Genomic DNA, 27783 nt, shown 5'->3' with positions numbered 1-27783 from the left:
TGAACTCCAACATCTATGGACTCAACCACTGCAGTCAGACCAACTAATTTCCTTATTTCTGGCCCTTTCCCTTTTTAAAGAGTGGAGTGACATTTGCAATTTTCCATTCCTCCATCGCCATTCCAGAATCCAGTGATTCAATGACTTCAGCTGCCTCTTTCAGGACCCTGGATAGCAGTCCATCTGGTCCAAGAGAATTATCTGCCTTCCGACCTTTCAGCTTCCCAAGCTCCTCCTCCTTTACAACAGCAACTGCACTCACTTCAGCCACCTGACACTCTTGAATTTCTGCAATACTGATGGTATCATTTGCTGTGAAGGCTGACACAAAATATTTGAGTTCTTCTGCCATTTCTTTGTCCCCCCAATACTACCTCTCGAGAGGTGTGATCCAATATCCATTCTTGCCTCTCTTTTACTCTTCATATATGCGAAGAAGCTATTGGTATCCTCATTTATATTACTGGTTAGCTTACCTTCATAGTTCATCTTTTCTCTCTTTATTGTTTTTTTCAGTTGCCTTCTGGTGATTTTTAAATCGCTTCCCAGTACTGTAGCTTCCCACAATTTGCTGCATTGTATGTCTTCACTTTTGCTTTCATTCTGTCCTAACTTCCCTTGTTGCCATGCTATTCCATCCTCCCTTTAGAAAACTTTTTCATAAGACGTGGGAGCAGAATTAGGCCATTTGGCCCGTAGAGTCTGCACTGCCACTTCATCATGGCCGATCCAATTTGCTTTTAGTCCCAATCTCCTGACTTCTCCATGTAACCCTTCATGCCTTCACGAATCGAGCTCCTATCAACCCCTGCCTTCAACACGCTCAATGGCCTGACTTCCACAGATCCACCACTCTTCGGCTAAAGAAACTCCTCCTCATTTCTGTTGTAAATGAACACCACTCTATTCTGAGGCTCTGCCCTCTGGTCCTAGGCCTCCGCATCATAGGAAACATTCTTTCCACATCTGCTCTGTTGAGGCCTTTCAACATTCAATAGATTTCAATGAGATCCATAGAAACATAGAAAACCTACAGCACAATACAGGCCCTTCGGCTCACAAAGTTGTGCCAAACATATCCCTAACATAGAAATTACTAGGGTTACCCATAGACCTCTATTTTTCAAAGCTCCATGTACCTATCCAAAAGTCTCTTAAAAGACCATATTGTATCCGCCTCCACCACTGTTGCCAGCAGCCCATTCCACTCACTTACCACTATCTGCGTAAAAAACCTACCCCTGCCGTCTACTCTGTACCTACTCCTAAGCACTTTAAACTTGTGCCCTCTTGTGGCAGCCATTATAGATCTGGGAAAAAGCTTCTGACTATTCACACGATCAATGCCTCTCATCATCTTATACACCTCTATCAGGTCACCTCTCATCCTCCGTCGCTCCAAGGAGAAAAGGCCGATTTCACTCAACCTGTCTTTATAAGGTGTGTTTCCCAATCCAGGCAACATCCTTGTAAATCTCCTCTGCACCCTTCTATGGTTTCCACATCCTTCCTGTAGTGAGGTGACCAGAACTGAGCACAGTACTCCAAATGGGGTCTGACCAGTGTCTTATATAGCTGCAACATTACCTCTCGCTCTTAAACTCAATCCCATGATTGATGAAGGCCAATGCACCTTATGCCTTCTTAAGCACAGAGTCAACCTGCGCAGCAGATTTGAATGTCCTATGAACTCGGACCCCAAGATCCCTCTGATCCTCCACACTGTCAAGAGTCACCATTAATCCTATATTCTGCCATCATATTTGACCTACCAAAATGAACCACTTCACACTTACCTGGGTTGAACTCCATCTGCCAATTCTCAGCACAGTTTTGCATCCTATCAATGTCCTGCTGTAACCTCTGACAGCCCTCCACACTATCCATAACACCCCCAACCGTTGTGTCATCAGCAACCTTACTAATCCATCCCTCCACTTTCTCATCCAGGTCAATTATAAAAATCATGAAGAGTAGGGGTCCCAGAACAGATCCCTGAGGCACACCACTGCTGACCGACCTCCATGCAGAATATGACCTGTCTACAATCACTCTTTGCCTTCTGTGGGCAAGCCAGTTCTGGATCCACAAAGCAATGTCCCCTTGGATCCCATGCCTCCTTACTTTCTCAATAAGCCTTGCAATAACCTTATCAAATGCCTTACTGAAATCCATATACACCACATCTACTGCTCTTCCTTCATCAATGTGTTCAGTCACATCCTCAAAAAATTCAATCAGGCTCATAAGGCACGACCTGCCCTTGACAAAGCCATGCTAACTATTCCTAATCATATTATACTGTACCTCTCCAAATGTTCATAATCCTGCCTCTCAGGATCTTCTCCATCAACTTACCAACCACTGAAGTAAGACTCCCTGGTCTATAATTTCCTGGGGTAACTCTACTCTCTTGCTTGAATAAGGGAACACTATTCACAACCCTCCAATCCTCCAGAACCTCTCCCATCCCTATTGATGATGCAAAGATCATCGCCAGAGGCTCAGCAATCTCCTCCCTCACTTCCCACAGTAGCCTGGGATACATCTCATCCGGTCCCGGCAACTTATTCAACTTGATGCTTTTCAAAAGCTCCAGCACATCCTGTTTCTTAATATCTACATGCTCAAGCTTTTCAGTCCATTGCAAGTCATCACTACAATCACCAAATTCCTTTTCCATAGTGAATATTGAAGTAAAATATTCATTAAGTACCTCTGCTACTTCCTCTGGTTCCATACGCATTTTCCCACTGTCACACTTGATAGGTCCTATTCTTTCATGTCTTATCCTCCTTCATTCTTCTGAATTACAGTCAGTACAGGCCCAGAGCCATCAAATGTTCCTTATATGAAAAGCCTTTCAATCCTGGCATCATTTTCATGGACCTCCTTTGAAATTTCTCTAATGTCAGCACATCCTTTCTACAATAAGGGGCCTAAAACTGCTCACAATACTCCAAGTGAGGCATCGCCAGTGCCTTATAAAGCCTCAATATTCACCTTTGGAATAAGTCATGGATGGAGGGAATGTGGTTCCAGAGATAGTCCCACTCTGGATGGGATTCATGTGGTCCCTGAGAAGGTCCCACCATGGGTAGGTGCAGGTGTTCCTAGAGACGGTCAATATGTCCAGGTGGCTCCAGAACTGGTCCCATCATCAATGGGGATCAGGTGGTCACACTGCATATGAGGTTTGGGTAGTTACAGAGATGGTCCCACAGTGGATGGGATACACAGTGGCATGCAAATGTTTGGGCACCCCGGTCAAAATTTGTTACTGTGAATAGCTAAGCGAGTAAAAGATGACCTGATTTCCAAAAGGCATAAAATTAAAGATGACACATTTCTTTAATATTTTAAGCAAGATTACTTTTTTATTTCCACCTTTTACAATTTCAAAATAACAAAAAAGGAAAGGGCCCAAAGCAAAAGTTTGGGCACCCTGCATGGTCAGTAACAGCCCCTTTAGCAAGTTTCACAGCTTGTAAATGCTTTCTGTAGCCAGCTAAGAGTCTTTCAATTCTTGTTTAGGTGATTTTTGCCCATTCTTTCTTGCAAAAGGCTTCCAGTTCTGTGAGATTCTTGGGCTGTCTTGCATGCACTGCTCTTTTGAGGTCTATCCACAGATTCTCGATGATGTTTAGGTCGGGGGTCTGTGAGGGCCATGGCAAAACCTTCAGCTTGCGCCTCTTGAGGTAGTCCATTGTGAATTTTGAGGTGTGTTTAGGATCATTATCCTGTTGTAGAAGCCATCCTCTTTTCATCTTCAGCTTTTTTACAGACAGTGTGATGTTTGTTTCCAGAATTTAATTGAATTCATTCTTCCCTCTACCAGTGAAATGTTCCCTGTGCCATTAGCTGCAACATAAGTCCAAAGCATGATCGATCCACCCCTGTGCTTAACAGTTGGAGAGGTGTTCTTTTCATGAAATTCAGCACCCTTTTTTCTCCAAACATATCTTTGTTTATTGCAGCCAAAAAGTTCTATTTTAACTTCATCAGTCCATAGGACTTGTTTCCAAAATGCATCAGGCTTATTTAGATGTTCCTTTGTAAACTTCTGACATTGAATTTTGTGTTGAGGACACAGGAAAGGTTTTCTTCTGATGACTCTTCCATGAAGGTCATATTTGTGCAGGTGTCGCTGCACAGTAGAACAGTGCACCAGCACTCTAGAGTCTGCTAAATCTTCCTGAAGGTCTTTTGCAGTCAAACAGGGGTTTTGATTTGCCTTTCTAGCAATCCTTCGAGCAGTTCTCTTGGAAAGTTTTCTTGGTCTTCCAGACCTCAACTTGACCTCCACCGTTCCTGTTAACTTCCATTTCTTAATTACATTACGAACTGAGGAAACGGCTACCTGAAATCAATGTGCTATCTTCTTATAGCCTTTTCCTGCTTTGTGGGCATCATTTATTTTAATTCTCAGAGTGCTAGGCAGATACTTCGAGGAGCCCATGGCTGCTGATTGTTGGGTCAAGGTTTGAGGAGTCAGGGCATTTATAAAGCTTTGAAATTTGCATCACCTGGCCTTTCCTGACGATGACTGTGAACAAGCCATAGCCCTAACAAGCTAATTAAGGTCTGAGACCTTGTTAAAAGTTGTCTGAGAGCTCAAAGCTCCTGGAGTGCCCAAACTTTTGCATCATGCTCCTTCCCTTTTTTTCCACTCTAAAACTGTACAAAACAAAAATAATACACTAATCTTGCTTAAAATGTTGATTAGAATATTTCATCTTTAACTTTATGACTGTTGGAGATCAGTTCATCTTCACTTAACTATTCACAGTAACAGAAATTTTGACCAGGGATGCCCAAACTTTTTCAGGCCACAATAGATGTTTCCTCATTGCATATAGGGTTAGGATGATCCCAGATATGGTCCCACTGTGGATGGAGTTCAGTTAGTCCCAGCAAAGTTTCCACCCTGGCTGAGGTTCAGGTTGTTTCAGAGATGGCTGGTGTGGATGGGGTTTGAGTGGTCCAAGAGATAGTCACTCTAAAGATGGAGTTCATGTGGTCGCAGTGATGATCCCACCATGGATGGGGTTTGGGTGGTCCCACAAATGGTTCCACTGCCGATGGGGTTTAGATGGTCCCAGTGATTGTTCCACCGTGGCTGGGGTTTGGGTGGTCCCACAGATAGAGAGAAACAATGCCCCAACCTCAGATCTCACCTTGTTGAGCAATGCCAGCTGATCAACCAGGGTCTCCATGTCTTCAAAGTTGTCCTCCTCGTCTTCATCCTCTGACTCCACCTCAGCCAGTGGGGCACTGGGGGAGGGACGACACGGACGAGGGGCAAATGGCTCGACCACAATTAGCTGTGTGCCCCGAATCTCACAGCGACAGAAGGGACAAGTGTGGCCATCAGACTGCTAGAGGAAGAGTGGAGCGCTGAGTGAGTTTGGGAGAGTAGACGAAGAGAGTAGTGGGAAAAGAGTGGGAGTTGAAAAGAGTGAGAGTGGGAGGGGTTGAGAAGAGTGGAGCGTTGAAAAGAGTGGAGGGTGAGGAGGGCGGGGGAGTGAGGAGGGATGGGGGTGAGGAGAGCGGGGGTTGAGGAGAGCGGGGGGCGAGGAGAGCGGGGGGCGAGGAGAGCGGGGGGCGAGGAGAGCGGGGGGCGAGGAGAGCGGGGGGCGAGGGCAGAGGGGGTGAGGGCAGAGGGGGTGAGGGCAGAGGGGGTGAGGGCAGAGGGGGTGAGGGCAGAGGGGGTGAGGAGGGGAGAGGGGGGTGAGGAGAGTGGAGGGGTGAGGAAAGAGGGGGGTTGAAGAGAGAGGGGGTTGAGAAGAGCGTGAGGTTGAGAAGAGCGGGGGGTGAGGAGAGCGGGGGCTGAGGAGAGCGGGGGCTGAGGAGAGCGAGGTGGTGAAAAGAGCGGGGTGGTGAAAAGAGCGGGGGGGGTGAAAAGAGCGGGGGGGGGTGAGGAGAGCGGGGGGGTGAGGAGAGCGGGGGGTGAGGAGAGCGGGGGGTGAGGAGAGCGGGGGGTGAGGAGAGCGGGGGGGTGAGGAGAGCGGGGGGGTGAGGAGAGCGGGGGGTGAGGAGAGCGGGGGGTGAGGAGAGCGGGGGGGTGAGGAGAGCGGGGGGGTGAGGGGAGCGGGGGGGGTGAAAAGAGCGGGGGGATTAGGAGAGCGGGGGGGATTAGGAGAGCGGGGGGGGTGAGAAGAGCGGCGGGGTGAGAAGAGCGGGGGGGTGAGAAGAGCGGGGGGGTGAGAAGAGCGGGGGGGTGAGAAGAGCGGGGGGTTGAAGAGAGAGGGGGGTTGAAGAGAGAGGGGGGTTGAAGAGAGAGGGGGGTTGAGGAGAGCGGAGGGGGAGGAGAGCAGTGGGGGTGAGGAGAGCTGGGGGTGAGGAGAGGGGGTGAGGAGAGGGGGGGTGAGAAGAGCGGAGGGGTGAGAAGAGCGGAGGGGTGAGAAGAGCGGAGGGGTGAGAAGCGCGGGGGATGAGGAGAGAGTGGGGTGAGGAGAGGAGGGGGTGAGGAGAGGGGGGGTTGAGGAGAGGGGGGTTGAGGAGAGGGGGGTTGAGGAGAGGGGGGTTGAGGAGAGGGGGGGTTGAGGAGAGGGGGGGTTGAGGAGAGGGGGGGTTGAGGAGAGAGGGGGTGAGCAGAGAGGGGGTGAGGAGAGAGGGGGTGAGGAGAGACGGGGATTAGGGGAGAGGAGGGTTAGGGAGAAGGGGGGTTGGGGAGAGGGGGGTTGGGGAGAGGGGGTTGAGGGGAGAGGGGGTTGAGCGGAGAGGGGGTTGAGGGGAGAGGGGAGAGGGGTGTGAGGGGAGAGGGGTGTGAGGGGAGAGGGGGTGAGGGGAGAGGGGGTGAGGGGAGAGGGGGTGAGGGGAGAGGGGGGTGAGGGGAGAGGGGGTGAGGGGAGAGGGGGTGAGGGGAGAGGGGGGGTGAGGGGAGAGGAGGGGTGAGCGAGGGGGGGTTGAGAAGAGCGGGGGTGAGAGTATAGGGGGTTGAGAAGAGCGGGGGGTGAGGAGAGGGGGGGTGAGGGGAGAGGGGGTGAGGGGAGAGGAGAGCGGGGTGAGGAGAGCGGGGTGAGAAGGGGGGTGAGAAGGGGCGTGAGAAGGGGGGTGAGAAGGGGGGTGAGAAGGGGGGGTGAGAAGGGGGGGTGAGAAGGGGGGGTGAGAAGGGGGGGTGAGCAGAGCAGGGGTGTTGAGAAGAGCGGAGGGAGAGGAGAGCGGGGGAGAGCTGGGGGTGAGGATAGAGGGGAGGTTTAGAAGAGCGGGGGACGATAAGAGCGGGGGGCTGAGAAGCGCGGGGGGTGGAGAGAGTGGGAGTGAAAAAGGGGGGTTGGGGGATTGGGGGGTTAGGGGAGGGGGTGTTAGGGCAGGGGGGTGCGGAGAGATGGGGGGGTGAGGCGAGGGGGCTGAGTAGAGTGGTGTGAGTAGAGGGGGGTGAGTAGACGGGGGTGAGTAGACGAGGGTGAGCAGAGGAGGGTGAGGAGAGGAGGGTGAGGAGAGGAGGGTGAGGAGAGCGGGGGGAGAGGAGAGCGGGGGGAGAGGAGAGCGGGGGAGAGGAGAGCTGGGGGTGAGGATAGAGGGGGGTTTAGTAGAGCGGGGGTTGAGAAGAGTGGGAGGCTGAGAAGCGCGGGGGGGAGAGAGTAGGGGTGAGAAGGGGGTGTTGGGGGATAGCAGGGGTTAGGGGAGGGGGGTTAGATGAGGGGTCGGTGAGGAGAGAGGTGGGATGAGAAGAGTGGGGGGCTGAGAAGAGCGGGGGGTGAGGAGAGAGGGGGTTGGGAAGAGCGGGGGTGATGAGAGAGGGGGGTGAAGAGAGCAGGGGGTGAGGAGAGGGGGATTGAGAAGAGCGGGGCGGCGGAGAGGGGGGCGGAGGAGAGGGGGGTTGAGGAGGGGGTGATGGGGGGGTGAGGAGGGAGGGGTGAGGAGGGGGGGGTGAGGAGAGGGTGGGTGAGGAGAGGGGGGTGAGGAGAGGGGGGTGAGGAGAGGGGGGGTGAGGAGAGGGGGGTGAGGAGAGGGGGGTGAGGAGAGGGGGGTGAGGAGAGGGGGGTGAGGAGAGGGGGGTGAGGAGAGAGGGGTGTTAGGGGAGGGGGGGTGTTAGGGGAGGGGGGTGCGGAGATAGGGGGAGTGAGGAGAGGGGGCTGAGGAGAGAGGGTGAGGATAGAGGGGGTGAGGAGAGGGGGGGGTGAGGAGAGGGGGGGTGAGGAGAGGGGGGTGAGGAGAGGGGGGTGAGGAGAGGGGGGTGAGGAGAGGGGGTGAGAAGAGGGGGGTGAGAAGAGGGGGTGAGGAGAGGGGGTGAGGAGAGGGGGTGAGGAGAGGGGGTGAGGAGAGGGGGTGAGGAGAGGGGGTGAGGAGAGGGGGGTGAGGAGAGGGGGGTGAGGAGAGGGGGGGTGAGGACAGGGGGGTGAGGACAGGGGGGGTGAGGACAGGGGGGGTGAGGACAGGGGGGGTGAGGACAGGGGGGGCGAGGAGAGCGGGGGGCGAGGAGAGCGGGGAGCGAGGAGAGCGGGGGGGTGAAGAGAGCGGGGGGGTGAAGAGAGCGGGTGGGTGAAGAGAGCGGAGGGGGAGGAGAGCGGAGGGGGAGGAGAGCGGAGGGGGAGGAGAGCGGAGGGGGAGGACAGCGGAAGGGGAGGACAGCGGAAGGGGAGGACAGCGGAAGGGGAGGACAGCGGAGGGGGAGGACAGCGGAGGGGGAAGAGAGCGGAGGGGGTGAGGAGAGCTGGGGGTGAGGAGAGCTGGGGGTGAGGAGAGGGGGGGTGAGGAGAGGGCGGGGTGAGGAGAGGGGGGGTGAGGAGAGGGGGGGTGAGGAGAGGGGGGTTGAGAAGAATGGGGGGTGAAAAGAGCCGCGGGGTGAAAAGAGCAGGGGGAGAAGAGCAGTGGGGGTGAGTAGAGCGGGGTTGAGGAGAGCGGAGTTGAGGAGAGTGGGGTTGGGGAGAGGGGGGTTGGGGAGAAGGGGGTTGGGGAGAGGGGGGTTGTGGAGAGGGGGGTGAGGAGAGGGGGGTGAGGAGAGGGGGGTTGAGAAGAACGGGGGTGAGAAGAGCGGGGGGTTGAAGAGAGCGGGGGTTGAAGAGAGCGGAGGGTTGAAGAGAGCGGAGGGTTGAAGAGAGCGCAGGGTTGAAGACAGAGAGTGGTTGAAGAGAGAGAGGGGTTGAAGAGAGAGAGGGGTTGAGGAGAGAGGGGTTGAGGAGGGCAGGGGTGAAAAGAGCGGGGGGTGGAAAGGGCTGGGGGTGGAAAGGGCTGGGGGGTGAAAAGGGCGGGGGGTGAAAAGAGCGGGGGGTGAAAAGAGCGGGGGGTGAAAAGAGCGGGGGGGGTGAAAAGAGCAGGGGGAGGAGAGCAGTGGGGGTGAGTAGAGCGGGGTTGAGGAGAGCGGAGTTGAGGAGAGCGGGGTTGAGGAGAGGGAGGTTGAGGAGAGGGGGTGAGGAGAGGGGGGTGAGGAGAGAGGGGGGTGAGGAGAGAGGGGGGTGAGGAGAGAGGGGGGTGAGGAGAGAGGGGGTGAGGAGAGAGGGGGGTTAGGGGAGATGTGGGATTAGGGGAGAGGGGGATTAGGGGAGAAGGGGATTGGGGAGAAGGGGATCAGGGGAGAAGGGGTGTCAGGGGAGAGAGGGTGTTAGGGGAGAGGGGGTGCAGAGAGAGGGGGAGTGAGGAGAGGGGGCTGAGGAGGGGGGGTGAGGAGAGGGGGGTGAGGAGAGCGGGTTGGCGAGGAGTGCGGGGGGGCGAGGAGTGCTGGGGTGCGAGGAGAGCTGGGGTGCGAGGAGAGCTGGGGTGCGAGGAGAGTTGGGGTGCGAGGAGAGTTGGGGTGCGAGGAGAGCTGTGGGGGTGAGGAGAGCAGTGGGGGTGAGGAGAGCAGTGGGGGTGAGGGCAGAGGGGGTGAGGGCAGAGGGGGTGAGGGCAGAGGGGGTGAGGAGAGTGCAGGGGTGAGGAAAGAGGGGGGTTGAAGAGAGAGGGGGGTTGAAGAGAGAGGGGGTTGAGAAGAGAGGGGAGGTTGAGAAGAGAGGGGAGGTTGAGAAGAGAGGGGAGGTTGAGCAGAGAGGGGAGGTTGAGAAGAGCGTGGGGGTGAGGAGAGAGGGGAGGTTGAGAAGAGAGGGGAGGTTGAGAAGAGCGTGGGGGTGAGGAGAGGGCGGGTGAGGAGAGGGGGGTGAGGAGAGGGGAGTGAGGAGAGGGGAGTGAGGAGAGGGAGGTGAGGAGAGCGGGGGGGGTGAAAAGAGCGGGGGGGGTGAAAAGAGCGGGGGGGTGAGGAGAGCGGGGGGGTGAGGAGAGCGGGGGGGTGAGGAGAGCGGGGGGGTGAGGAGAGCGGGGGGGTGAAAAGAGCGGGGGGGTGAAAAGAGCGGGGGGGTGAAAAGAGCGGGGGGTGAAAAGGGCGGGGGGTGAAAAGGGCGGGGGGTGAAAAGAGCGGGGGGTGAAAAGAGCGGGGGGTGAAAAGAGCGGGGGATGAAAAGAGCGGGGGATGAAAAGAGCAGGGGGGGTGAAAAGAGCAGGGGGAGGAGAGCAGAGGTGAGTAGAGCGGGGTTGAGGAGAGGGGAGTTGAGGAGAGCAGGGTTGAGGAGAGCAGGGTTGAGGAGAGGGGGGTGAGGAAAGGGGCGTGAGGAGAGGGGGGTGAGGAGAGGGGGGTGAGGAGAGGGGGGTGAGGAGAGAGGGGGGTGAGGAGAGAAGGGGGTGAGGAGAGAAGGGGGTGAGGAGAGACGTGGGACTAGGGGAGAGGGGAGATTAGGGGAGAGGGGGATTGGGGAGAAGGGGAGAAGGGGTGTTAGGGGAGAGAGGGTGTTAGGGGAGAGAGGGTGTTAGGGGAGAGAGGGTGTTAGGGGAGAGAGGGTGCGGAGAGAGGGGGGGTGAGGAGAGGGGGGGTGAGGAGAGGGGGGGTGAGGAGAGGGGGGGTGAGGAGAGCGGGTTGGCGAGGAGAGCGGGGGGCGAGGAGTGCTGGGGTGCAATGAGAGCTGGGGTGCGAGGAGAGCTGGGGTGCGAGGAGAGCAGTGGGGGTGAGGAGAGCAGTGGGGGTGAGGAGAGCAGTGGGGGTGAGGAGGGCAGTGGGGGTGAGGAGGGCAGTGGGGGTGAGGAGAGCAGTGGGGTGAGGAGGGCAGTGGGGGTGAGGGCAGAGGGGGTGAGGGCAGAGGGGGTGAGGGCAGAGGGGGTGAGGGCAGAGGGGGTGAGGAGAGTGCAGGGGTGAGGAAAGAGTGGGGGTGAGGAGAGAGGGGGGTTGAAGAGAGAGAGGGGTTGAAGAGAGAGGGGGTTGAGAAGAGAGGGGAGGTTGAGAAGAGAGGGGAGGTTGAGAAGAGCGGGGGGGTGAGGAGAGGGCGGGTGAGGAGAGGGCGGGTGAGGAGAGGGCGGGTGAGGAGAGGGCGGGTGAGGAGAGGGCGGGTGAGGAGAGGGCGGGTGAGGAGAGGGGGGTGAGGAGACGGGAGTGAGGAGAGGGGGGTGAAAAGAGCGGGGGGGTGAAAAGAGCGGGGGGTGAGGAGAGTGGGGGGGTGAGGAGAGCGGGGGGGTGAGGAGAGCGGGGGGGTGAGGAGAGTGGGGGGGTGAGAAGAATGGGGGCTGAGAAGAACAGGGGCTGAGAAGAATGGGGGCGTTGAAGAGAAAGGGGGGTTGAGGAGAGCAGTGGAGGTGAGGAGAACTGGGGGTGAGGAGAGGGGGTTGAGAAGAGCAGGGAATGAGAAGAGCGGGGGGGTGAAGAGAGCGGGGGGGTGACGAGAGAGGGGGGTTGAAGAGAGAGAGGGGGTGAGGAGAGGGGAGGTGAGGAGGGGGGATGAGGAGGGGGGGTGAGGAGAGGGGGGTGAGGAGAGGGGGGTGAGGAGAGGGGGGTGAGGAGAGGGGGGTGAGGAGAGGGGGGGTGAGGAGAGAGGGGGTGAGGAGAGAGGGGGCTGAGGAGAGCGGGGGCTGAGGAGAGCGGGTGTGTGAGAAGAGCGGGGGGTTGAAGAGAGCGTGGGGTTGAAGAGAGCGGGGGGATTGAAGAGAGCGGGGGGTGTCGAGAGCGGGGGGGTGAGGAGAGCAGGGGGTGAGGAGAGCGGGGTGGTGAGGAGAGCGGGGGGGGTGAGCAGAGCGGGGGGGTGAGGAGAGCGGGGGGGTGAGGAGAGCGGGGGGGGTGAGGAGAGAGGGGGGTTGAAGAGAGAGAGAGGGTGAGTAGAGGGGGGTGAGGAGAGGGGTGGTGAGGAGAGGGGGGGTGAGGAGAGGGGGGGTGAGGAGAGGGGGGGTGAGGAGAGGGGGGTGAGGAGGGCGGGGTGAGGAGGGGGGGGCGAGGAGAGGGGGGTGAGGAGAGGGGGGCGAGGAGAGGGGGGGTGAGGAGAGGGGGGGTGAGGAGAGGGGGGGCAAGGAGAGGGGGGGCAAGGAGAGGGGGGCGAGGAGAGGGGGGCGAGGAGAGGGGGGCGAGGAGAGGGGGGCGAGGAGAGGGGGGGCGAGGAGAGGGGGGGCGAGGAGAGGGGGGCGAGGAGAGGGGGGGTGAGGAGAGGGGGCGAGGAGAGGGGGGGCGAGGAGAGGGGGGCGAGGAGAGGGGGGTGAGGAGAGGGGGGGTGAGGAGAGAGGGGGTGAGGAGAGCGGGGGCTGAGGAGAGCGGGTGTGTGAGAAGAGCGGGGGGTTGAAGAGAGCGTGGGGTTGAAGAGAGCGGGGGGATTGAAGAGAGCGGGGGGTGTCGAGAGCGGGGGGGTGAGGAGAGCAGGGGGGTGAGGAGAGCGGGGTGGTGAGGAGAGCGGGGGGGGTGAGCAGAGCGGGGGGGGTGAGCAGAGCGGGGGGGTGAGGAGAGAGGGGGGTTGAAGAGAGAGGGGGGTTGAAGAGAGAGAGAGGGTGAGTAGAGGGGGGTGAGGAGAGGGGGGGTGAGGAGAGGGGGGGTGAGGAGAGGGGGGGTGAGGAGAGGGGGGTGAGGAGGGGGGGGTGAGGAGGGGGGGCGAGGAGAGGGGGGCGAGGAGAGGGGGGTGAGGAGATGGGGGTGAGGAGAGGGGGGCGAAGAGAGGGGGGCGAGGAGAGGGGGGGCGAGGAGAGGGGGGGCGAGGAGAGACGGGGATTAGGGGAGAGGAGGGTTAGGGAGAAGGGGGGTTGGGGAGAGGGGGTTGAGGGGAGAGGGGTGAGGGGAGAGGGGTGAGGGGAGAGGGGTGAGGGGAGAGGGGGGTGAGGGGAGAGGGTGGTGAGGGGAGAGGGTGGTGAGGGGAGAGGGGGTGAGGGGAGAGGGGGTGAGGGGAGAGGGGGGTTGAGGGGAGAGGGGGTTGAGGGGAGAGGGGGTTGAGGGGAGAGGGGGGTGAGGGGAGAGGGGGGTGAGGGGAGAGGGGGGTGAGGGGAGAGGAGGGGTGAGCGAGGGGGGGTTGAGAAGAGCGGGGGTGAGAGTATAGGGGGTTGAGAAGAGCGGGGGGTGAGGGGAGAGGGGTGAGGGGAGAGGGGTGAGGGGAGAGGGGTGAGGGGAGAGGGGTGTGAGGGGAGAGGGGGGTGAGGGGAGAGGGGGTGAGGGGAGAGGGGGGTCAGGGGAGAGGGGGTGAGGGGAGAGGGGGGGGTGAGGGGAGAGGGGGTGTGAGGGGAGAGGGGGGTGAGGGGAGGGGGGGTGAGGGGAGAGGAGGGGTGAGCGAGGGGGGGTTGAGAAGAGCGGGGGTGAGAGTATAGGGGGTTGAGAAGAGCGGGGGTTGAGGAGAGGGGGGGTGAGGGGAGAGGGGGTGAGGGGAGAGGAGAGTGGGGTGAGGAGAGCGGGGTGAGAAGGGGGGTGAGAAGGGGGGGTGAGAAGGGGGGTGAGAAGGGGGGTGAGAAGGGGGGGTGAGCAGAGCAGGGGTGTTGAGAAGAGCGGAGGGAGAGGAGAGCGGGGGAGAGCTGGGGGTGAGGATAGAGGGGAGGTTTAGAAGAGCGGGGGGTGATAAGAGCGGGGGGCGATAAGAGCGGAGGGCTGAGAAGCGCGGGGGGTGGAGAGAGTGGGAGTGAAAAAGGGGGGTTGGGGGATTGGGGGGTCAGGGGAGAGGGGGTGTTAGGGCAGGGGGATGCGGAGAGACGGGGGGGTGAGGCGAGGGGGCTGAGTAGAGGGGGGTGAGTAGAGGGGGGTGAGTAGACGGGGGTGAGTAGACGAGGGTGAGCAGAGGAGGGTGAGGAGAGCGGGGGAGAGGAGAGCGGGGGAGAGGAGAGCTGGGGGTGAGGATAGAGGGGGGTTTAGTAGAGCGGGGGTTGAGAAGAGTGGGAGGCTGAGAAGCGCGGGGGGGAGAGAGTAGGGGTGAGAAAGGGGTGTTGGGGGATAGCAGGGGTTAGGGGAGGGGGGTTAGATGAGGGGTCGGTGAGGAGAGAGGTGGGATGAGAAGAGTGGGGGGCTGAGAAGAGCGGGGGGTGAGGAGAGGGGGATTGAGAAGAGCGGGGCGGCGGAGAGGGGGGCGGAGGAGAGGGGGGTTGATGGGGGGGTGAGGAGGGGGGGGTGAGGAGAGGGGGGTGAGGAGAGGGGGGTGAGGAGAGAGGGGTGTTAGGGGAGGGGGGGTGTTAGGGGAGGGGGGTGCGGAGATAGGGGGAGTGAGGAGAGGGGGCTGAGGAGAGGGGGCTGAGGAGAGAGGGTGAGGAGAGGGGGTGAGGAGAGGGGGTGAGGAGAGGGGGCTGAGGAGAGGGGGGCTGAGGAGAGGGGGGGTGAGGAGAGGGGGGGTGAGGAGAGGGGGGTGAGGAGAGGGGGGTGAGAAGAGGGGGGTGAGAAGAGGGGGGTGAGAAGAGGGGGTGAGGAGAGGGGGGTGAGGAGAGGGGGGGTGAGGACAGGGGGGGCGAGGAGAGCGGGGGCTGAGGAGAGCGGGGGATTAGCACAGCGGGGGATTAGGACAGTGGGAGTGTGAGAAGAGCGGGGGGTTGAGGAGAGCGGAGGGGGAGGAGAGCAGTGGGGGTGAGGAGAGCTGGGGTTGAGAAGAGCAGGGGGTGAGGAGAGCAGGGGGGTGAAAAGGGCGGGGGGGGTGAAAAGGGCGGGGGGGGTGAAAAGGGTGGGGGGGTGAAAAGAGCGGGGGGTGAGGAGAGCAGGGGATTGGGAGAGTGGGGGATTGGGAGAGTGGGGGATTGGGAGAGCAGGGGTTGAGGAGAGCGAGGGGGTGAAAATAGCGGGGGGCGTGAGGAGAGCGGGGTGGTGAGTAGAGCGGGGGGGTGAGGAGAGCGGGGGGGTGAGGAGAGCGGGGGGGGTGAGGAGAGCGGGGGGGTGAGGAGAGCGGGGGGGTGAGGAGAGCGGGGGGTGAGGAGAGCGGGGGGTGAGGGGAGCGGGGGGTGAGGAGAGCGGGGGGGTGAGAAGGGCGGGGGGGTGAGAAGGGCGGGGGGGTGAAAAGATCAGGGGGGGCTGAAAAGAGCGGGAGGGGCTGAAAAGAGCGGGGGGTGAGGAGAACGGGGGGTGAGGAGAGCGGGGGATTGGGAGAGCGGGGGGTTGAGGAGAGCGGGGGGTGAGGAGAGCGGGGGGTGAGGAGAGCGGGGGGTGAGGAGAATGGGGGTGAGAAGAACGGGGGGTTGAAGAGAGAGGGGTGTTGAGGAGAGCAGTGGGGGTGAGGAGAGCTGGGGGTGAGGAGAGGGGGGTTGAGGAGAGCGGGGGGTGAGGAGAGCGGGGGATGAGGAGAGCGGGGGTGAGGAGAGGGGGGTTGAGGAGAGGGGGGGGTGAGGAGAGCGGGGGGTGAGGAGAGCGGGGGGTGAGGAGAGCGGGGGATGAGGAGAGGGGGGTTGAGGAGAGCGGGGGGTGAGGAGAGCGGGGGGTGAGGAGAGGGGGGTTGAGGAGAGCGGGGGGTGAGGAGAGCGGGGCGTGTCGAGAGCGGGGGGTGAGGAGAGCGGGGGGTGAGGAGAGGGGGGTTGAGGAGAGCGGGGGGTGAGTAGAGCGGGGGGTGAGGAGAGGGGGGGGTGAGGAGAGGGGGGGGTGAGGAGAGGGGGGGGTGAGGAGAGGGGGGTGAGGAGAGGGGGGTGAGGAGAGGGGGGTGAGGGGGGGGTGAGGAGGGGGGGGTGAGGAGGGGGGGTGAGGAGGGGGGGTGAGGAGGGGGGGTGAGGAGGGGGGTGAGGAGGGGGGGTGAGGAGGGGGGGTGAGGAGAGCGGGGGGTGAGGAGAGAGGGGGATGAGGAGCAAGGGGGGGTTGAGAAGAGTGGGGGCTGAGGAGAGCGGGGGATTAGGACAGCTGGGGATTAGGACAGCGGGGGATTAGGACAGCGGGGGATTAGGACAGCGGGGGATTAGGACAGCGGGGGTGTGAGAAGAGCAGGGGGTTGAAGAGAGCAGGGGGTTGAAGAGAGCGGGGGGTGTCGAGAGCGGGGGGTGAGGAGAGCGGGGGGTGAGGAGAGCGGGGGGGTGAGGAGAGCAGGGGGGTGAGGAGAGCAGGGGGGTGAGAAGAGAGGGGGGTGAGAAGAGAGGGGGGTTGAAGTGGGAGAGGGGGTGAGGAGAGGGGGGGTGAGGAGAGCGGGGGGTTGAGGAGAGCGGGGGGTGAGGAGAGCGGGGGGTGAGGAGAGCGGGGGGGTGAGCAGCGTGGGGGCTGGAGAGAGGGGGGTTGGGGGATCGGGGTGGTTAGGGGTGGGGGGTTAGGGGAGGGGTTGGTGATGAGAGAGGTGGGGTGAGAAGAGCGGGGGGTGAGGAGAGAGGGGGGTGAGGAGAGAGGGGGGTGAGGAGAGAGGGGTGAGGAGAGGGGGGTGAGGAGAGGGGGGTGAGGAGGGGGGGTGAGGAGAGGGGGGTGAGGAGAGGGGGGTGAGGAGAGGGGGGTGAGGAGAGGGGGTGAGGAAGGGGGGTGAGGAGGGGGGGTGAGGAGGGGGAGTGAGGAGGGGGGGTGAGGAGGGCGCGTGAGGAGAGCGGGGGGTGAGGAGAATGGGGGTGAGAAGAACGGGGGGTTGAAGAGAGGGGTGTTGAGGAGAGCAGTGGGGGTGAGGAGAGCTGGGGGTGAGGAGAGGGGGGTTGAGGAGAGCGGGGGGTGAGGAGAGCGGGGGATGAGGAGAGCGGGGGTGAGGAGAGCGGGGGGTGAGGAGAGCGGGGGGTGAGGAGAGCGGGGGGTGAGGAGAGCGGGGGATGAGGAGAGGGGGGTTGAGGAGAGCGGGGGGTGAGGAGAGCGGGGGGTGAGGAGAGGGGGGTTGAGGAGAGCGGGGGGTGAGGAGAGCGGGGCGTGTCGAGAGCGGGGGGTGAGGAGAGCGGGGGGTGAGGAGAGGGGGGTTGAGGAGAGGGGGGTTGAGGAGAGCGGGGGGTGAGGAGAGCGGGGGGTGAGGAGAGGGGGGGGTGAGGAGAGGGGGGTGAGGAGAGGGGGGTGAGGAGAGGGGGGTGAGGAGAGGGGGGTGAGGAGAGGGGGGTGAGGGGGGGGTGAGGAGGGGGGGTGAGGAGGGGGGGGTGAGGAGGGGGGGTGAGGAGGGGGGGTGAGGAGGGGGGGTGAGGAGGGGGGGTGAGGAGAGCGGGGGGTGAGGAGAGAGGGGGATGAGGAGCAAGGGGGGGTTGAGAAGAGTGGGGGCTGAGGAGAGCGGGGGATTAGGACAGCTGGGGATTAGGACAGCGGGGGATTAGGACAGCGGGGGTGTGAGAAGAGCAGGGGGTTGAAGAGAGCGGGGGGTGTCGAGAGCGGGGGGTGAGGAGAGCGGGCGGTGAGGAGAGCGGGGGGGTGAGGAGAGCAGGGGGGTGAGGAGAGCAGGGGGGTGAGGAGAGCAGGGGGGTGAGAAGAGAGGGGGGTGAGAAGAGAGGGGGGTTGAAGAGAGAGAGGGGGTGAGGAGAGGGGGGGTGAGGAGAGCGGGGGGTTGAGGAGAGAGGGGGGTGAGGAGAGCGGGGGGTGAGGAGAGCGGGGGGGTGAGCAGCGCGGGGGCTGGAGAGAGGGGGGTTGGGGGATCGGGGTGGTTAGGGGTGGGGGGTTAGGGGAGGGGTTGGTGATGAGAGAGGTGGGGTGAGAAGAGCGGGGGGTGAGGAGAGAGGGGGGTGAGGAGAGAGGGGGGTGAGGAGAGAGGGGGGTGAGTAGAGGGGGGTGAGGAGAGGGGGGTGAGGAGAGGGGGGTGAGGAGAGGGGGGTGAGGAGAGGGGGGTGAGGAGGGGGGGTGAGGAAGGGGGGTGAGGAGGGGGGGGTGAGGAGAGGGGGGTGAGGAGAGGGGGGTGAGGAGAGGGGGGTGAGGAGAGGGGGTGAGGAGGGGGGGTGAGAAGAGCGGGGGGTGAGGAGAGAGGGGGATGAGGAGAGGGGGGGTGAGGGGGGGGCGAGGAGAGCAGGGGGCGAGGAGAGAGGAGGGCGAGGAGAGAGGAGGGCGAGGAGAGAGGAGGGCGAGGAGAGAGGTGGGCGAGGAGAGAGGGGGGTGAGGAGAGAGGGGGGTGAGGAGAGAGGGAGCTGAGGAGAGCGGGGGCTGAGGAGAGCGGGGGCTGAGGAGAGCGGGGGATTAGGACAGCGGGGGATTAGGACAGTGGGAGTGTGAGAAGAGCGGGGGGTTGAGGAGAGCGGGGGGTTGAAGAGAGCGGGGGGTTGAGGAGAGCGGAGGGGGAGGAGAGCAGTGGGGGTGAGGAGAGCTGGGGTTGAGAAGAGCAGGGGGTGAGGAGAGCAGGGGGGTGAAAAGAGCGGGGGTGAAAAGGGCGGGGGGGTGAAAAGGGGGGGTGAAATGGGCGGGGGCTGAAATGGGCGGGGGGGTGAAAAGATCAGGGGGGGCTGAAAAGAGTGGGGGGGGCTGAAAAGAGCGGGGGGTGAGGAGAGCAGGGGATTGGGAGAGCGGGGGTTGTGGAGAGCGGGGGTTGAGGAGAGCGAGGGGGTGAAGAGAGCGGGGGGTGAGGAGAGCGGGGGGGTGAGGAGAGCGGGGGGGGTGAGGAGAGCGGGGGGGTGAGGAGAGCGGGGGGGTGAGGAGAGCGGGGGGGTGAGGAGAGCGGGGGGGTGAGGAGAGCGGGGGGGGTGAGGAGAGCGGGGGGTGAGGAGAGCGGGGGTGAGGAGAGCGGGGGGTTGAGGAGAGCGGGGGGTGAGAAGGGCGGGGGGTGAGAAGGGCGGGGGGTGAGAAGGGCGGGGGGTGAGAAGGGCGGGGGGTGAGAAGGGCGGGGGGGTGAAAATATCAGGGGGGGCTGAAAAGAGCGGGAGGGGCTGAAAAGAGCGGGGGGTGAGGAGAACGGGGGGTGAGGAGAGCGGGGGGTGAGGAGAGCGGGGGGTTGAGGAGAGCGGGGGGTTGAGGAGAGCGGGGGGTTGAGGAGAGCGGGGGGTTGAGGAGAGAGGGGTGTTGAGGAGAGCAGTGGGGGTGAGGAGAGCTGGGGGTGAGGAGAGGGGGGTTGAGGAGAGGGGGGTTGAGGAGAGGGGGGTTGAGGAGAGCGGGGGGTGAGGAGAGCGGGGGGTGAGGAGAGCGGGGGATGAAAAGAGCGGGGGGGTGAGAAGCGCGGGGTCTGGAGAGAGGGGGGTTGGGGGATCGGGGTGGTTAGGGGTGGGGGGTTAGGGGAGGGGTTGGTGATGAGAGAGGTGGGGTGAGAAGAGCGGGGGGTGAGGAGAGAGGGGGGTGAGGAGAGGGTGGGTGAGGAGAGGGGGGTGAGGAGAGGGGGGTGAGGAGAGGGGGGTGAGGAGAGGGGGGTGAGGAGAGGGGGTTGAGGAGAGGGGGTGAGGAGAGGGGGGTGAGGAGAGGGGGGTGAGGAGGGCGGGGAGGTGAGAAGAGTCTGGGGAGGAGAGGAGGGGTTGGGTGATGGGGGTGGTTAGGGATGGGGAGTTAGTGGAGGGGTTGGTGAGGAGAGAGGTGGGGTGAGAAGAGAGGGGGGTGAGGAGAAACGGGGTGAGTAGAGACGGGGGATGAGGAGAGACGGGGATGAGGAGAGGAGGGGGATGAGGAGAGGAGGGGGTGAGGAGAGGGGGGTGAGGAGAGGGGGTGAGGAGGGGGGTGAGGAGGGGGGGTGAGCAGAGCGGGGGGTGAGGAGAGAGGGGGATGAGGAGCAGGGGAGGTTGAGAAGAGTGGGGGCTGAGGAGAGCGGGGGATTAGGACAGCTGGGGATTAGGACAGAGGGGGATTAGGACAGCGGGGGTGTGAGAAGAGCAGGGGGTTGAAGAGAGCGGGGGGTGTCGAGAGCGGGGGGTGAGGAGAGCGGGGGGTGAGGAGAGCGGGGGGGTGAGGAGAGCGGGGGGGTGAGGAGAGCAGGGGGGTGAGAAGAGAGGGGGGTGAGAAGAGAGGGGGGTGAGAAGAGAGGGGGGTGAGAAGAGAGGGGGGTTGAAGAGAGAGAGGGGGTGAGGAGAGGGGGGGTGACAAGAACGGGGGGTGACAAGAGCGGGGGGTGACAAGAGCGGGGGGTGACAAGAGCGGGGGGTGACGAGAGCGGGGGGTGACGAGAGCGGGGGTGACGAGAGCGGGGAAGTGAGGAGAGCGGGGGAGTGAGGAGAGCGGGGGAGTGAGGAGAGCGGGGTAGAGAGCAGAGGGGGAGTGAGGAGAGAGGGGGGTTGAAGAGAGAGAGGGGGTGAGTAGAGGGGGGGTGATGATAAGGGGGGGTGATGAGGGGGGGTGATGAGGGGGGGTGATGAGGGGGGGTGATGAGGGGGGGTGATGAGGGGGGGTGAGGAGAGCGGGGGGGCGAGAGAGCGGGGGGGCGAGAGAGCGGGGGGCGAGGAGAGCGGGGAGCGAGGAGAGCGGGGTCGAGGAGAGCGGGTTGAGAAGAGTGGGGGGGTGAAGAGAGCGGGGGGTGATGAGAGCGGGGGGTGACAAGATCGGGGGGTGACAAGAGCGGGGGAGTGAGGAGAGCGGGGGAGTGAGGAGAGCGGGGGAGAGAGGAGAGCGGGGGAGTGAGGAGAGCGGGGGGTTGAAGAGAGAGAGGGGGTGAGTAGAGGGGGGGTGAGTAGAGGGGGGTGAGGAGAGGGGTGTGAGGAGAGGGGTGTGAGGAGAGGGGGTGTGAGGAGAGGGCGTGTGAGGAGAGGGCGTGTGAGGAGAGGGGGTGTGAGGAGAGGGAGGGTGAGGAGAGGGAGGGTGAGGAGAGGGAGGGTGAGAAGAGGGAGGGTGAGGAGAGGGGAGGTGAGGAGAGGGGAGGTGAGGAGAGGGGAGGTGAGGAGAGGGGGGGTGAGGGGGGGGGCGAGGAGAGCAGGGGGCGAGGAGAGAGGAGGGCGAGGAGAGAGGAGGGCGAGGAGAGAGGGGGGTGAGGAGAGAGGGGGGTGAGGAGAGAGGGAGCTGAGGAGAGCGGGGGCTGAGGAGAGCGGGGGCTGAGGAGAGCGGGGGATTAGGACAGCGGGGGATTAGGACAGTGGGAGTGTGAGAAGAGCGGGGGGTTGAGGAGAGCGGGGGGTTGAAGAGAGCGGGGGGTTGAGGAGAGCGGAGGGGGAGGAGAGCAGTGGGGGTGAGGAGAGCTGGGGTTGAGAAGAGCAGGGGGTGAGGAGAGCAGGGGGGTGAAAAGAGCGGGGGGTGAAAAGGGCGGGGGGGTGAAAAGGGGGGGTGAAATGGGCGGGGGCTGAAATGGGCGGGGGGGTGAAAAGATCAGGGGGGGCTGAAAAGAGTGGGGGGGGCTGAAAAGAGCGGGGGGTGAGGAGAGCAGGGGATTGGGAGAGCGGGGGTTGTGGAGAGCGGGGGTTGAGGAGAGCGAGGGGGTGAAGAGAGCGGGGGAGTGAGGAGAGCGGGGGAGTGAGGAGAGCGGGGGGTTGAAGAGAGAGAGGGGGTGAGTAGAGGGGGGGTGAGTAGAGGGGGGTGAGGAGAGGGGTGTGAGGAGAGGGGGTGTGAGGAGAGGGCGTGTGAGGAGAGGGCGTGTGAGGAGAGGGCGTGTGAGGAGAGGGGGTGTGAGGAGAGGGGGTGTGAGGAGAGGGAGGGTGAGGAGAGGGAGGGTGAGGAGAGGGAGGGTGAGAAGAGGGAGGGTGAGGAGAGGGGAGGTGAGGAGAGGGGAGGTGAGGAGAGGGGAGGTGAGGAGAGGGGGGGTGAGGGGGGGGGCGAGGAGAGCAGGGGGCGAGGAGAGAGGAGGGCGAGGAGAGAGGAGGGCGAGGAGAGAGGTGGGCGAGGAGAGAGGGGGGTGAGGAGAGAGGGGGGTGAGGAGAGAGGGAGCTGAGGAGAGCGGGGGCTGAGGAGAGCGGGGGCTGAGGAGAGCGGGGGATTAGGACAGCGGGGGATTAGGACAGTGGGAGTGTGAGAAGAGCGGGGGGTTGAGGAGAGCGGGGGGTTGAAGAGAGCGGGGGGTTGAGGGGAGCGGAGGGGGAGGAGAGCAGTGGGGGTGAGGAGAGCTGGGGTTGAGAAGAGCAGGGGGTGAGGAGAGCAGGGGGGTGAAAAGAGCGGGGGGTGAAAAGGGCGGGGGGGTGAAAAGGGGGGGTGAAATGGGCGGGGGCTGAAATGGGCGGGGGCTGAAATGGGCGGGGGGGTGAAAAGATCAGGGGGGGCTGAAAAGAGTGGGGGGGGCTGAAAAGAGCGGGGGGTGAGGAGAGCAGGGGATTGGGAGAGCGGGGGTTGTGGAGAGCGGGGGTTGAGGAGAGCGAGGGGGTGAAGAGAGCGGGGGGTGAGGAGAGCGGGGGGGTGAGGAGAGCGGGGGGGTGAGGAGAGCGGGGGGGTGAGGAGAGCGGGGGGGTGAGGAGAGCGGGGGGTGAGGAGAGCGGGGGTGAGGAGAGCGGGGGGTTGAGGAGAGCGGGGGGTGAGAAGGGCGGGGGGTGAGAAGGGCGGGGGGGTGAAAAGATCAGGGGGGGCTGAAAAGAGCGGGAGGGGCTGAAAAGAGCGGGGGGTGAGGAGAACGGGGGGTGAGGAGAGCGGGGGGTGAGGAGAGCGGGGGGTTGAGGAGAGCGGGGGGTTGAGGAGAGCGGGGGGTTGAGGAGAGCGGGGGGTTGAGGAGAGAGGGGTGTTGAGGAGCAGTGGGGGTGAGGAGAGCTGGGGGTGAGGAGAGGGGGGTTGAGGAGAGGGGGGTTGAGGAGAGGGGGGTTGAGGAGAGCGGGGGGTGAGGAGAGCGGGGGGTGAGGAGAGCGGGGGATGAAAAGAGCGGGGGGGTGAGAAGCGCGGGGTCTGGAGAGAGGGGGGTTGGGGGATCGGGGTGGTTAGGGGTGGGGGGTTAGGGGAGGGGTTGGTGATGAGAGAGGTGGGGTGAGAAGAGCGGGGGGTGAGGAGAGGGTGGGTGAGGAGAGGGGGGTGAGGAGAGGGGGGTGAGGAGAGGGGGGTGAGGAGAGGGGGGTGAGGAGAGGGGGGTGAGGAGAGGGGGTTGAGGAGAGGGGGTGAGGAGAGGGGGGTGAGGAGAGGGGGGTGAGGAGGGCGGGGAGGTGAGAAGAGTCTGGGGAGGAGAGGAGGGGTTGGGTGATGGGGGTGGTTAGGGATGGGGAGTTAGTGGAGGGGTTGGTGAGGAGAGAGGTGGGGTGAGAAGAGAGGGGGGTGAGGAGAAACGGGGTGAGTAGAGACGGGGGATGAGGAGAGACGGGGATGAGGAGAGGAGGGGGATGAGGAGAGGAGGGGGTGAGGAGAGGAGGGGGTGAGGAGAGATGGGGATGAGGAGAGGAGGGGGTGAGGAGAGATGGGGGATGAGGAGAGGACGGGGTGAGGAGAGAGGGGGTTGAGGAGAGAGGGGGGGTTGAGAAGCACGGGGGGTGAGGAGGGCGGGGTGGTGAGAAGAGTGGGGGAGGAGAGGAGGGGTGGGGGGAGGAGAGGAGGGGTTGGGGATGGGGGTGGTTAGGGGTGGGGGGTTAGGGGAGGGGTTGGTGAGGAGAGAGGTGGGGTGAGAAGAGCGGGGGGTGAGGAGAGAGGGGGTGAGAAGAGCGGGGGGGTGAGAAGAACAGGGGGTTGAAGAGAGTGGGGGGTTGAGGAGAGCAGTGGGGGTGAGGAGTGCTGGGGTGAGGAGAGGGGGGTTGAGAAGAGCGGGGGATGAGGAGAGCGGGGGGTTGGCGGATGGGGCTGGTTAGTGGTGGGGGTTAAGGGAGGGGTTGGTGAGGAGAGAGGTGGGGCGAGGAGAGCGGGGGGGTGAGGAGAGACGGGGGATGAGGAGAGGAGGGGGTTGAGGAGAGAGGGGGTTGAGGAGAGAGGGGGTGTTGAGGAGAGAGGGGGGTTGAGGAGAGAGGGGGTTGAGGAGAGAGGGGGTTGAGAAGCGCGGGGGGGTGAGGAGGGCGGGGTGGTGAGAAGAGTGGGGGGAGGAGAGGAGGGGTTGGGGATGGGGCTGGTTAGGGGTGGGGGTTAGGGGAAGGGTTGGTGAGGAGAGAGGGCGGTGAGGAGAGACGGGGGTGAGGAGAGAGGGCGGTGAGGAGAGAGGGCGGTGAGGAGAGACGGGGATGAGGAGAGACGGGGATGAGGAGAGAGGGGGATGAGGAGAGAGGGGGATGAGGAGAGAGGGGGGGTTGAGGAGAGAGGGGGGGTTGAGGAGAGAGGGGGGGTTGAGGAGAGAGGGGGATTGAGGAGAGAGGGTTGTTGAGGAGAGAGGGGGGGTTGAGGAGAGGGGGGGTTGAGGAGAGGGGGGGTTGAGGAGCGAGGGGGGTGAGGAGAGGGGGATGAGGAGGGGGGGTGAGGAGAGAGGGGGCTGAGGAGGGGGGGGTGAGGAGAGAGGGGGATGAGGAGGGGGGTGAGGAGAGAGGGGGTGAGGAGAGAGGGGGTGAGGAGAGAGGGGGGAGATGGGGGTGAGGTGAGCGAGGAAGGGAGAGGGGGGGTGAGGAGAGGTGGGGTAAGGAGAGGTGAAGGAGAGAGGGGGATTAGGGGAGAGGAGGGGTGAGGGGAGAGGAGGGGTGGGGGAGAGGTGGTGAGGGGAGGGGGGTGAGGGGAAGGGGGGTGAGGGGAGGGGAGGTGAGGAGAGAGGGGGGTGAGGAGAGAGGGGGGTGAGGAGAGAGGGGGGTGAGGAGGGAGGGGGAGATGGGGGTGAGGTGAGCGAGGAAGGGAGAGGGGGGGTGAGGAGAGAGGTGGGGTAAGGAGAGAGGTGGAGTAAGGAGAGAGGTGGATTAGGGAAGAGGGGGAATTAGGGGAGAGGGGGGTGAGGGGAGAGGGGGGTGAGGGGAGGGGGGGTGAGGGGAGGGGGGTGAGGGGAGGGGGGTGAGGGGAGGGGGGTGAGGGGGGTGAGGGGAGGGGGGTGAGGGGAGGGGGGTGAGGGGAGGGGGGTGAGGGGAGGGGGCGTTGAGAAGAGCGGGGGTGAGAGTATAGGGGGATTGAGGAGAGTGTGGGCTGAGGAGAGAGGGGGTGAGGAGAGAGGGGGGTGAGGAGAGAGAGGGGGTGAGTGGAGGGCGGGTGAGGAGAGGGCGGGTGAGGAGAGGGCGGGTGAGGAGAGGGCGGGTGAGGAGAGGTGGGGTAAGGAGAGAGGGGGGTAAGGGGAGAGGGGTGTAAGGGGAGAGGGGGGATTGGGGAGAGGGGGGATTGGGGAGAGGGGGGATTGGGGAGAGGGGGGATTGGGGAGAGGGGGTTTAGGGGAGGGGGGGTTTAGGGGAGGGGGGGTTTAGGGGAGGGGGGGTTTAGGGGAGGGGGGTTTAGGGGAGGGGGCTGAGGAGGGTGGGTGAGGGGAGAGGGGGTGAGGGGAGAGGGGGTGAGGGGAGAGGGGGTGAGGGGAGAGGGGGGGGTGAGGGGAGAGAGGGGGTGACGGGAGAGAGGGGTGAGGGGATGGGGGGTTGAGAAGAGCACGGGTGAGAGTATAGGGGGGTTGAGAAGAGTGGGGGGGGGAGGAGAGAGGGGTGGTGAGGAGAGAGGGGGAGAGGAGAGAGGGTTGAGGAGAGAGGGTTGAGGAGAGAGGGTTGAGGAGAGAGGGGTGAGGAGAGAGGGGTGAGGAGAGAGGGGTGACGAGAGAGGGGTGAGGAGAGAGGGGTGAGGAGAGAGGGGTGAGGAGAGAGGGGTGAGGAGAGAGGGGTGAGGAGAGCAGGGGTTGAGAAGGGGGGTGAGAAGGGAGGTGAGAAGGGAGGTGAGGAGAGCAGGGGGGTCGAGGAGAGTGGGGGGTGAGGGTGGGGGGGTGAGGATGGGGAGTGAGAAGAGCGGGGGGCTGAGAAGTGCGGGGGGCTGAGAAGCGCGGGGGAGGAGAGTGGGGGTGAGAAGGGGAGGTTGGGGGGTAGGGGGGTTAGGGGAGGGGTTGTTAGGGGAGGGGGAAGGGGGGAAGGGGGGTGAGGAGAGGGGGGTTGAAGAGAGGGTGGTTGAGGAGGGGGTGTTGAGGAGATCGGGGAGAGAGGAGAGCTGTGGGAGAGGAGAGCTGTGGGAGAGGAGAGCTGTGGGAGAGGAGAGCTGGGGGTGAGGATAGAGGGGGGTTTAGAAGAGCGGGGGATGAGAAGAGCGGGGGGCTGAGAAGCGCAGGGGGAGGAGAGAGTGGGTGTGAGAAGGGGGGTTGGGGGATGGGGGGGTTAGGGGAGGGGGTGGTTGGGGAGAGGGGTTAGGGGAGGGGGTGGTTGGGGAGAGGGGTTAGGGGAGGGAGGTTAGGGGAGGGGGTTTAGGGGAGGAGTCGGTGAGGAGAGAGGTGGGATGAGAAGAGTGGGGGCTGAGAAGAGCGGGGGGGTGAGGAGAGAGGGGGTTGGGAAGAGTGGGGGTGATGAGAGAGGGGGTGAAGAGATCAGGGGGTGAGGAGAGAGGGTGATTGAGAAGAGCGGGGCGGTGAGAAGAGCGGGTCAGAGGAGAGGGGGGTTGAGGAGAGAGGGGTGAGGAGAGGGGGTGAGGAGAGGGGGTGAGGAGAGAGGGGTGAGGAGAGAGGGGTGAGGAGAGAGGGGTGAGGAGAGAGGGGGGTGAGGAGAGGGGGGTGAGGAGAGGGGGGTGAGGAGAGGGGTTGAGGAGGGGGGGTGAGGAGAGGGGGGTGAGGAGAGGGGGGTGAGGAGAGAGGGGGATGAGGAGCAAGGGGGGGTTGAGAAGACTGGGGGCTGAGGAGAGCGGGGGATTAGGACAGCTGGGGATTAGGACAGCGGGGGATTAGGACAGCGGGGGATTAGGACAGCGGGGGATTAGGACAGCGGGGGATTAGGACAGCGGGGGATTAGGACAGCAGGGGTGTGAGAAGAGCAGGGGGTTGAAGAGAGCGGGGGGTGTCGAGAGCGGGGGGTGTCGAGAGCGGGGGGTGAGGAGAGCGGGGGGTGAGGAGAGCGGGGGGTGAGGAGAGCGGGGGGTGAGGAGAGCGGGGGGGTGAGGAGAGCGGGGGGGTGAGGAGAGAGGGGGTTGGGAAGAGTGGGGGTGATGAGAGAGGGGGTGAAGAGATCAGGGGGTGAGGAGAGAGGGTGATTGAGAAGAGCGGGGCGGTGAGAAGAGCGGGTCAGAGGAGAGGGGGGTTGAGGAGAGAGGGGTGAGGAGAGGGGGTGAGGAGAGAGGGGTGAGGAGAGAGGGGTGAGGAGAGAGGGGGGTGAGGAGAGGGGGGTGAGGAGAGGGGGGTGAGGAGAGGGGTTGAGGAGGGGGGTTGAGGAGAGGGGGGTGAGGAGAGAGGGGTGAGGAGAGGGGGGTGAGGAGAGGGGGGTGAGGAGAGGGGGGTGAGGAGAGGGGGGTGAGGAGGGGGGGTGAGGAGGGGGGGTGAGGAGAGGGGGGTGAGGAGAGGGGGGTGAGGAGAGGGGGTGAGGAGAGGGGGTGAGGAGGGGGGTGAGGAGGGGGGTGAGCAGAGCGGGGGGTGAGGAGAGAGGGGGATGAGGAGCAAGGGGGGGTTGAGAAGACTGGGGGCTGAGGAGAGCGGGGGATTAGGACAGCTGGGGATTAGGACAGCGGGGGATTAGGACAGCGGGGGATTAGGACAGCGGGGGATTAGGACAGCAGGGGTGTGAGAAGAGCAGGGGGTTGAAGAGAGCGGGGGGTGTCGAGAGCGGGGGGTGTCGAGAGCGGGGGGTGTCGAGAGCGGGGGTGTCGAGAGCGGGGGTGTCGAGAGCGGGGGGTGTCGAGAGCGGGGGGTGAGGAGAGCGGGGGGTGAGGAGAGCGGGGGGTGAGGAGAGCGGGGGGGTGAGGAGAGCGGGGGGGTGAGGAGAGCGGGGGGGTGAGGAGAGCAGAGGGGTGAGAAGAGAGGGGGGTGAGAAGAGAGGGGGGTTGAAGAGAGAGAGGGGGTGAGGAGAGGGGGGGTGACGAGAGCGGGGGGTGACGAGAGCGGGGGGTGACGAGAGCGGGGGGTGACGAGAGCGGGGGGTGACGAGAGCGGGGGAGTGAGGAGAGGGGGAGTGAGG

The 27783-nt window shown here is 63.4% G+C and overlaps 1 protein-coding gene across 5 annotated transcripts in view; it reads right to left on the bottom strand.

Moving 5' to 3' along the window:
* cblc (Cbl proto-oncogene C, E3 ubiquitin protein ligase) overlaps window positions 1-27783 on the bottom strand; it is a 115946-nt gene that overhangs the window by 16207 nt on the left and 71956 nt on the right. For all 5 annotated transcript variants that reach the window (XM_063056671.1, XM_063056670.1, XM_063056672.1 and 2 more), the window contains exon 8: window positions 5178-5378. In XM_063056671.1, the coding sequence (XP_062912741.1) occupies window positions 5178-5378 (201 nt within the window). The remainder of the gene's footprint in view (window positions 1-5177; window positions 5379-27783) is intronic.

Source organism: Mobula hypostoma, chromosome 8 (genome assembly GCF_963921235.1).
Source record: "Mobula hypostoma chromosome 8, sMobHyp1.1, whole genome shotgun sequence".
In the NCBI taxonomy this organism is placed as follows: Eukaryota; Metazoa; Chordata; class Chondrichthyes; order Myliobatiformes; family Myliobatidae; genus Mobula; species Mobula hypostoma.
This window is presented reverse-complemented; position numbering and strand designations above follow the sequence as displayed.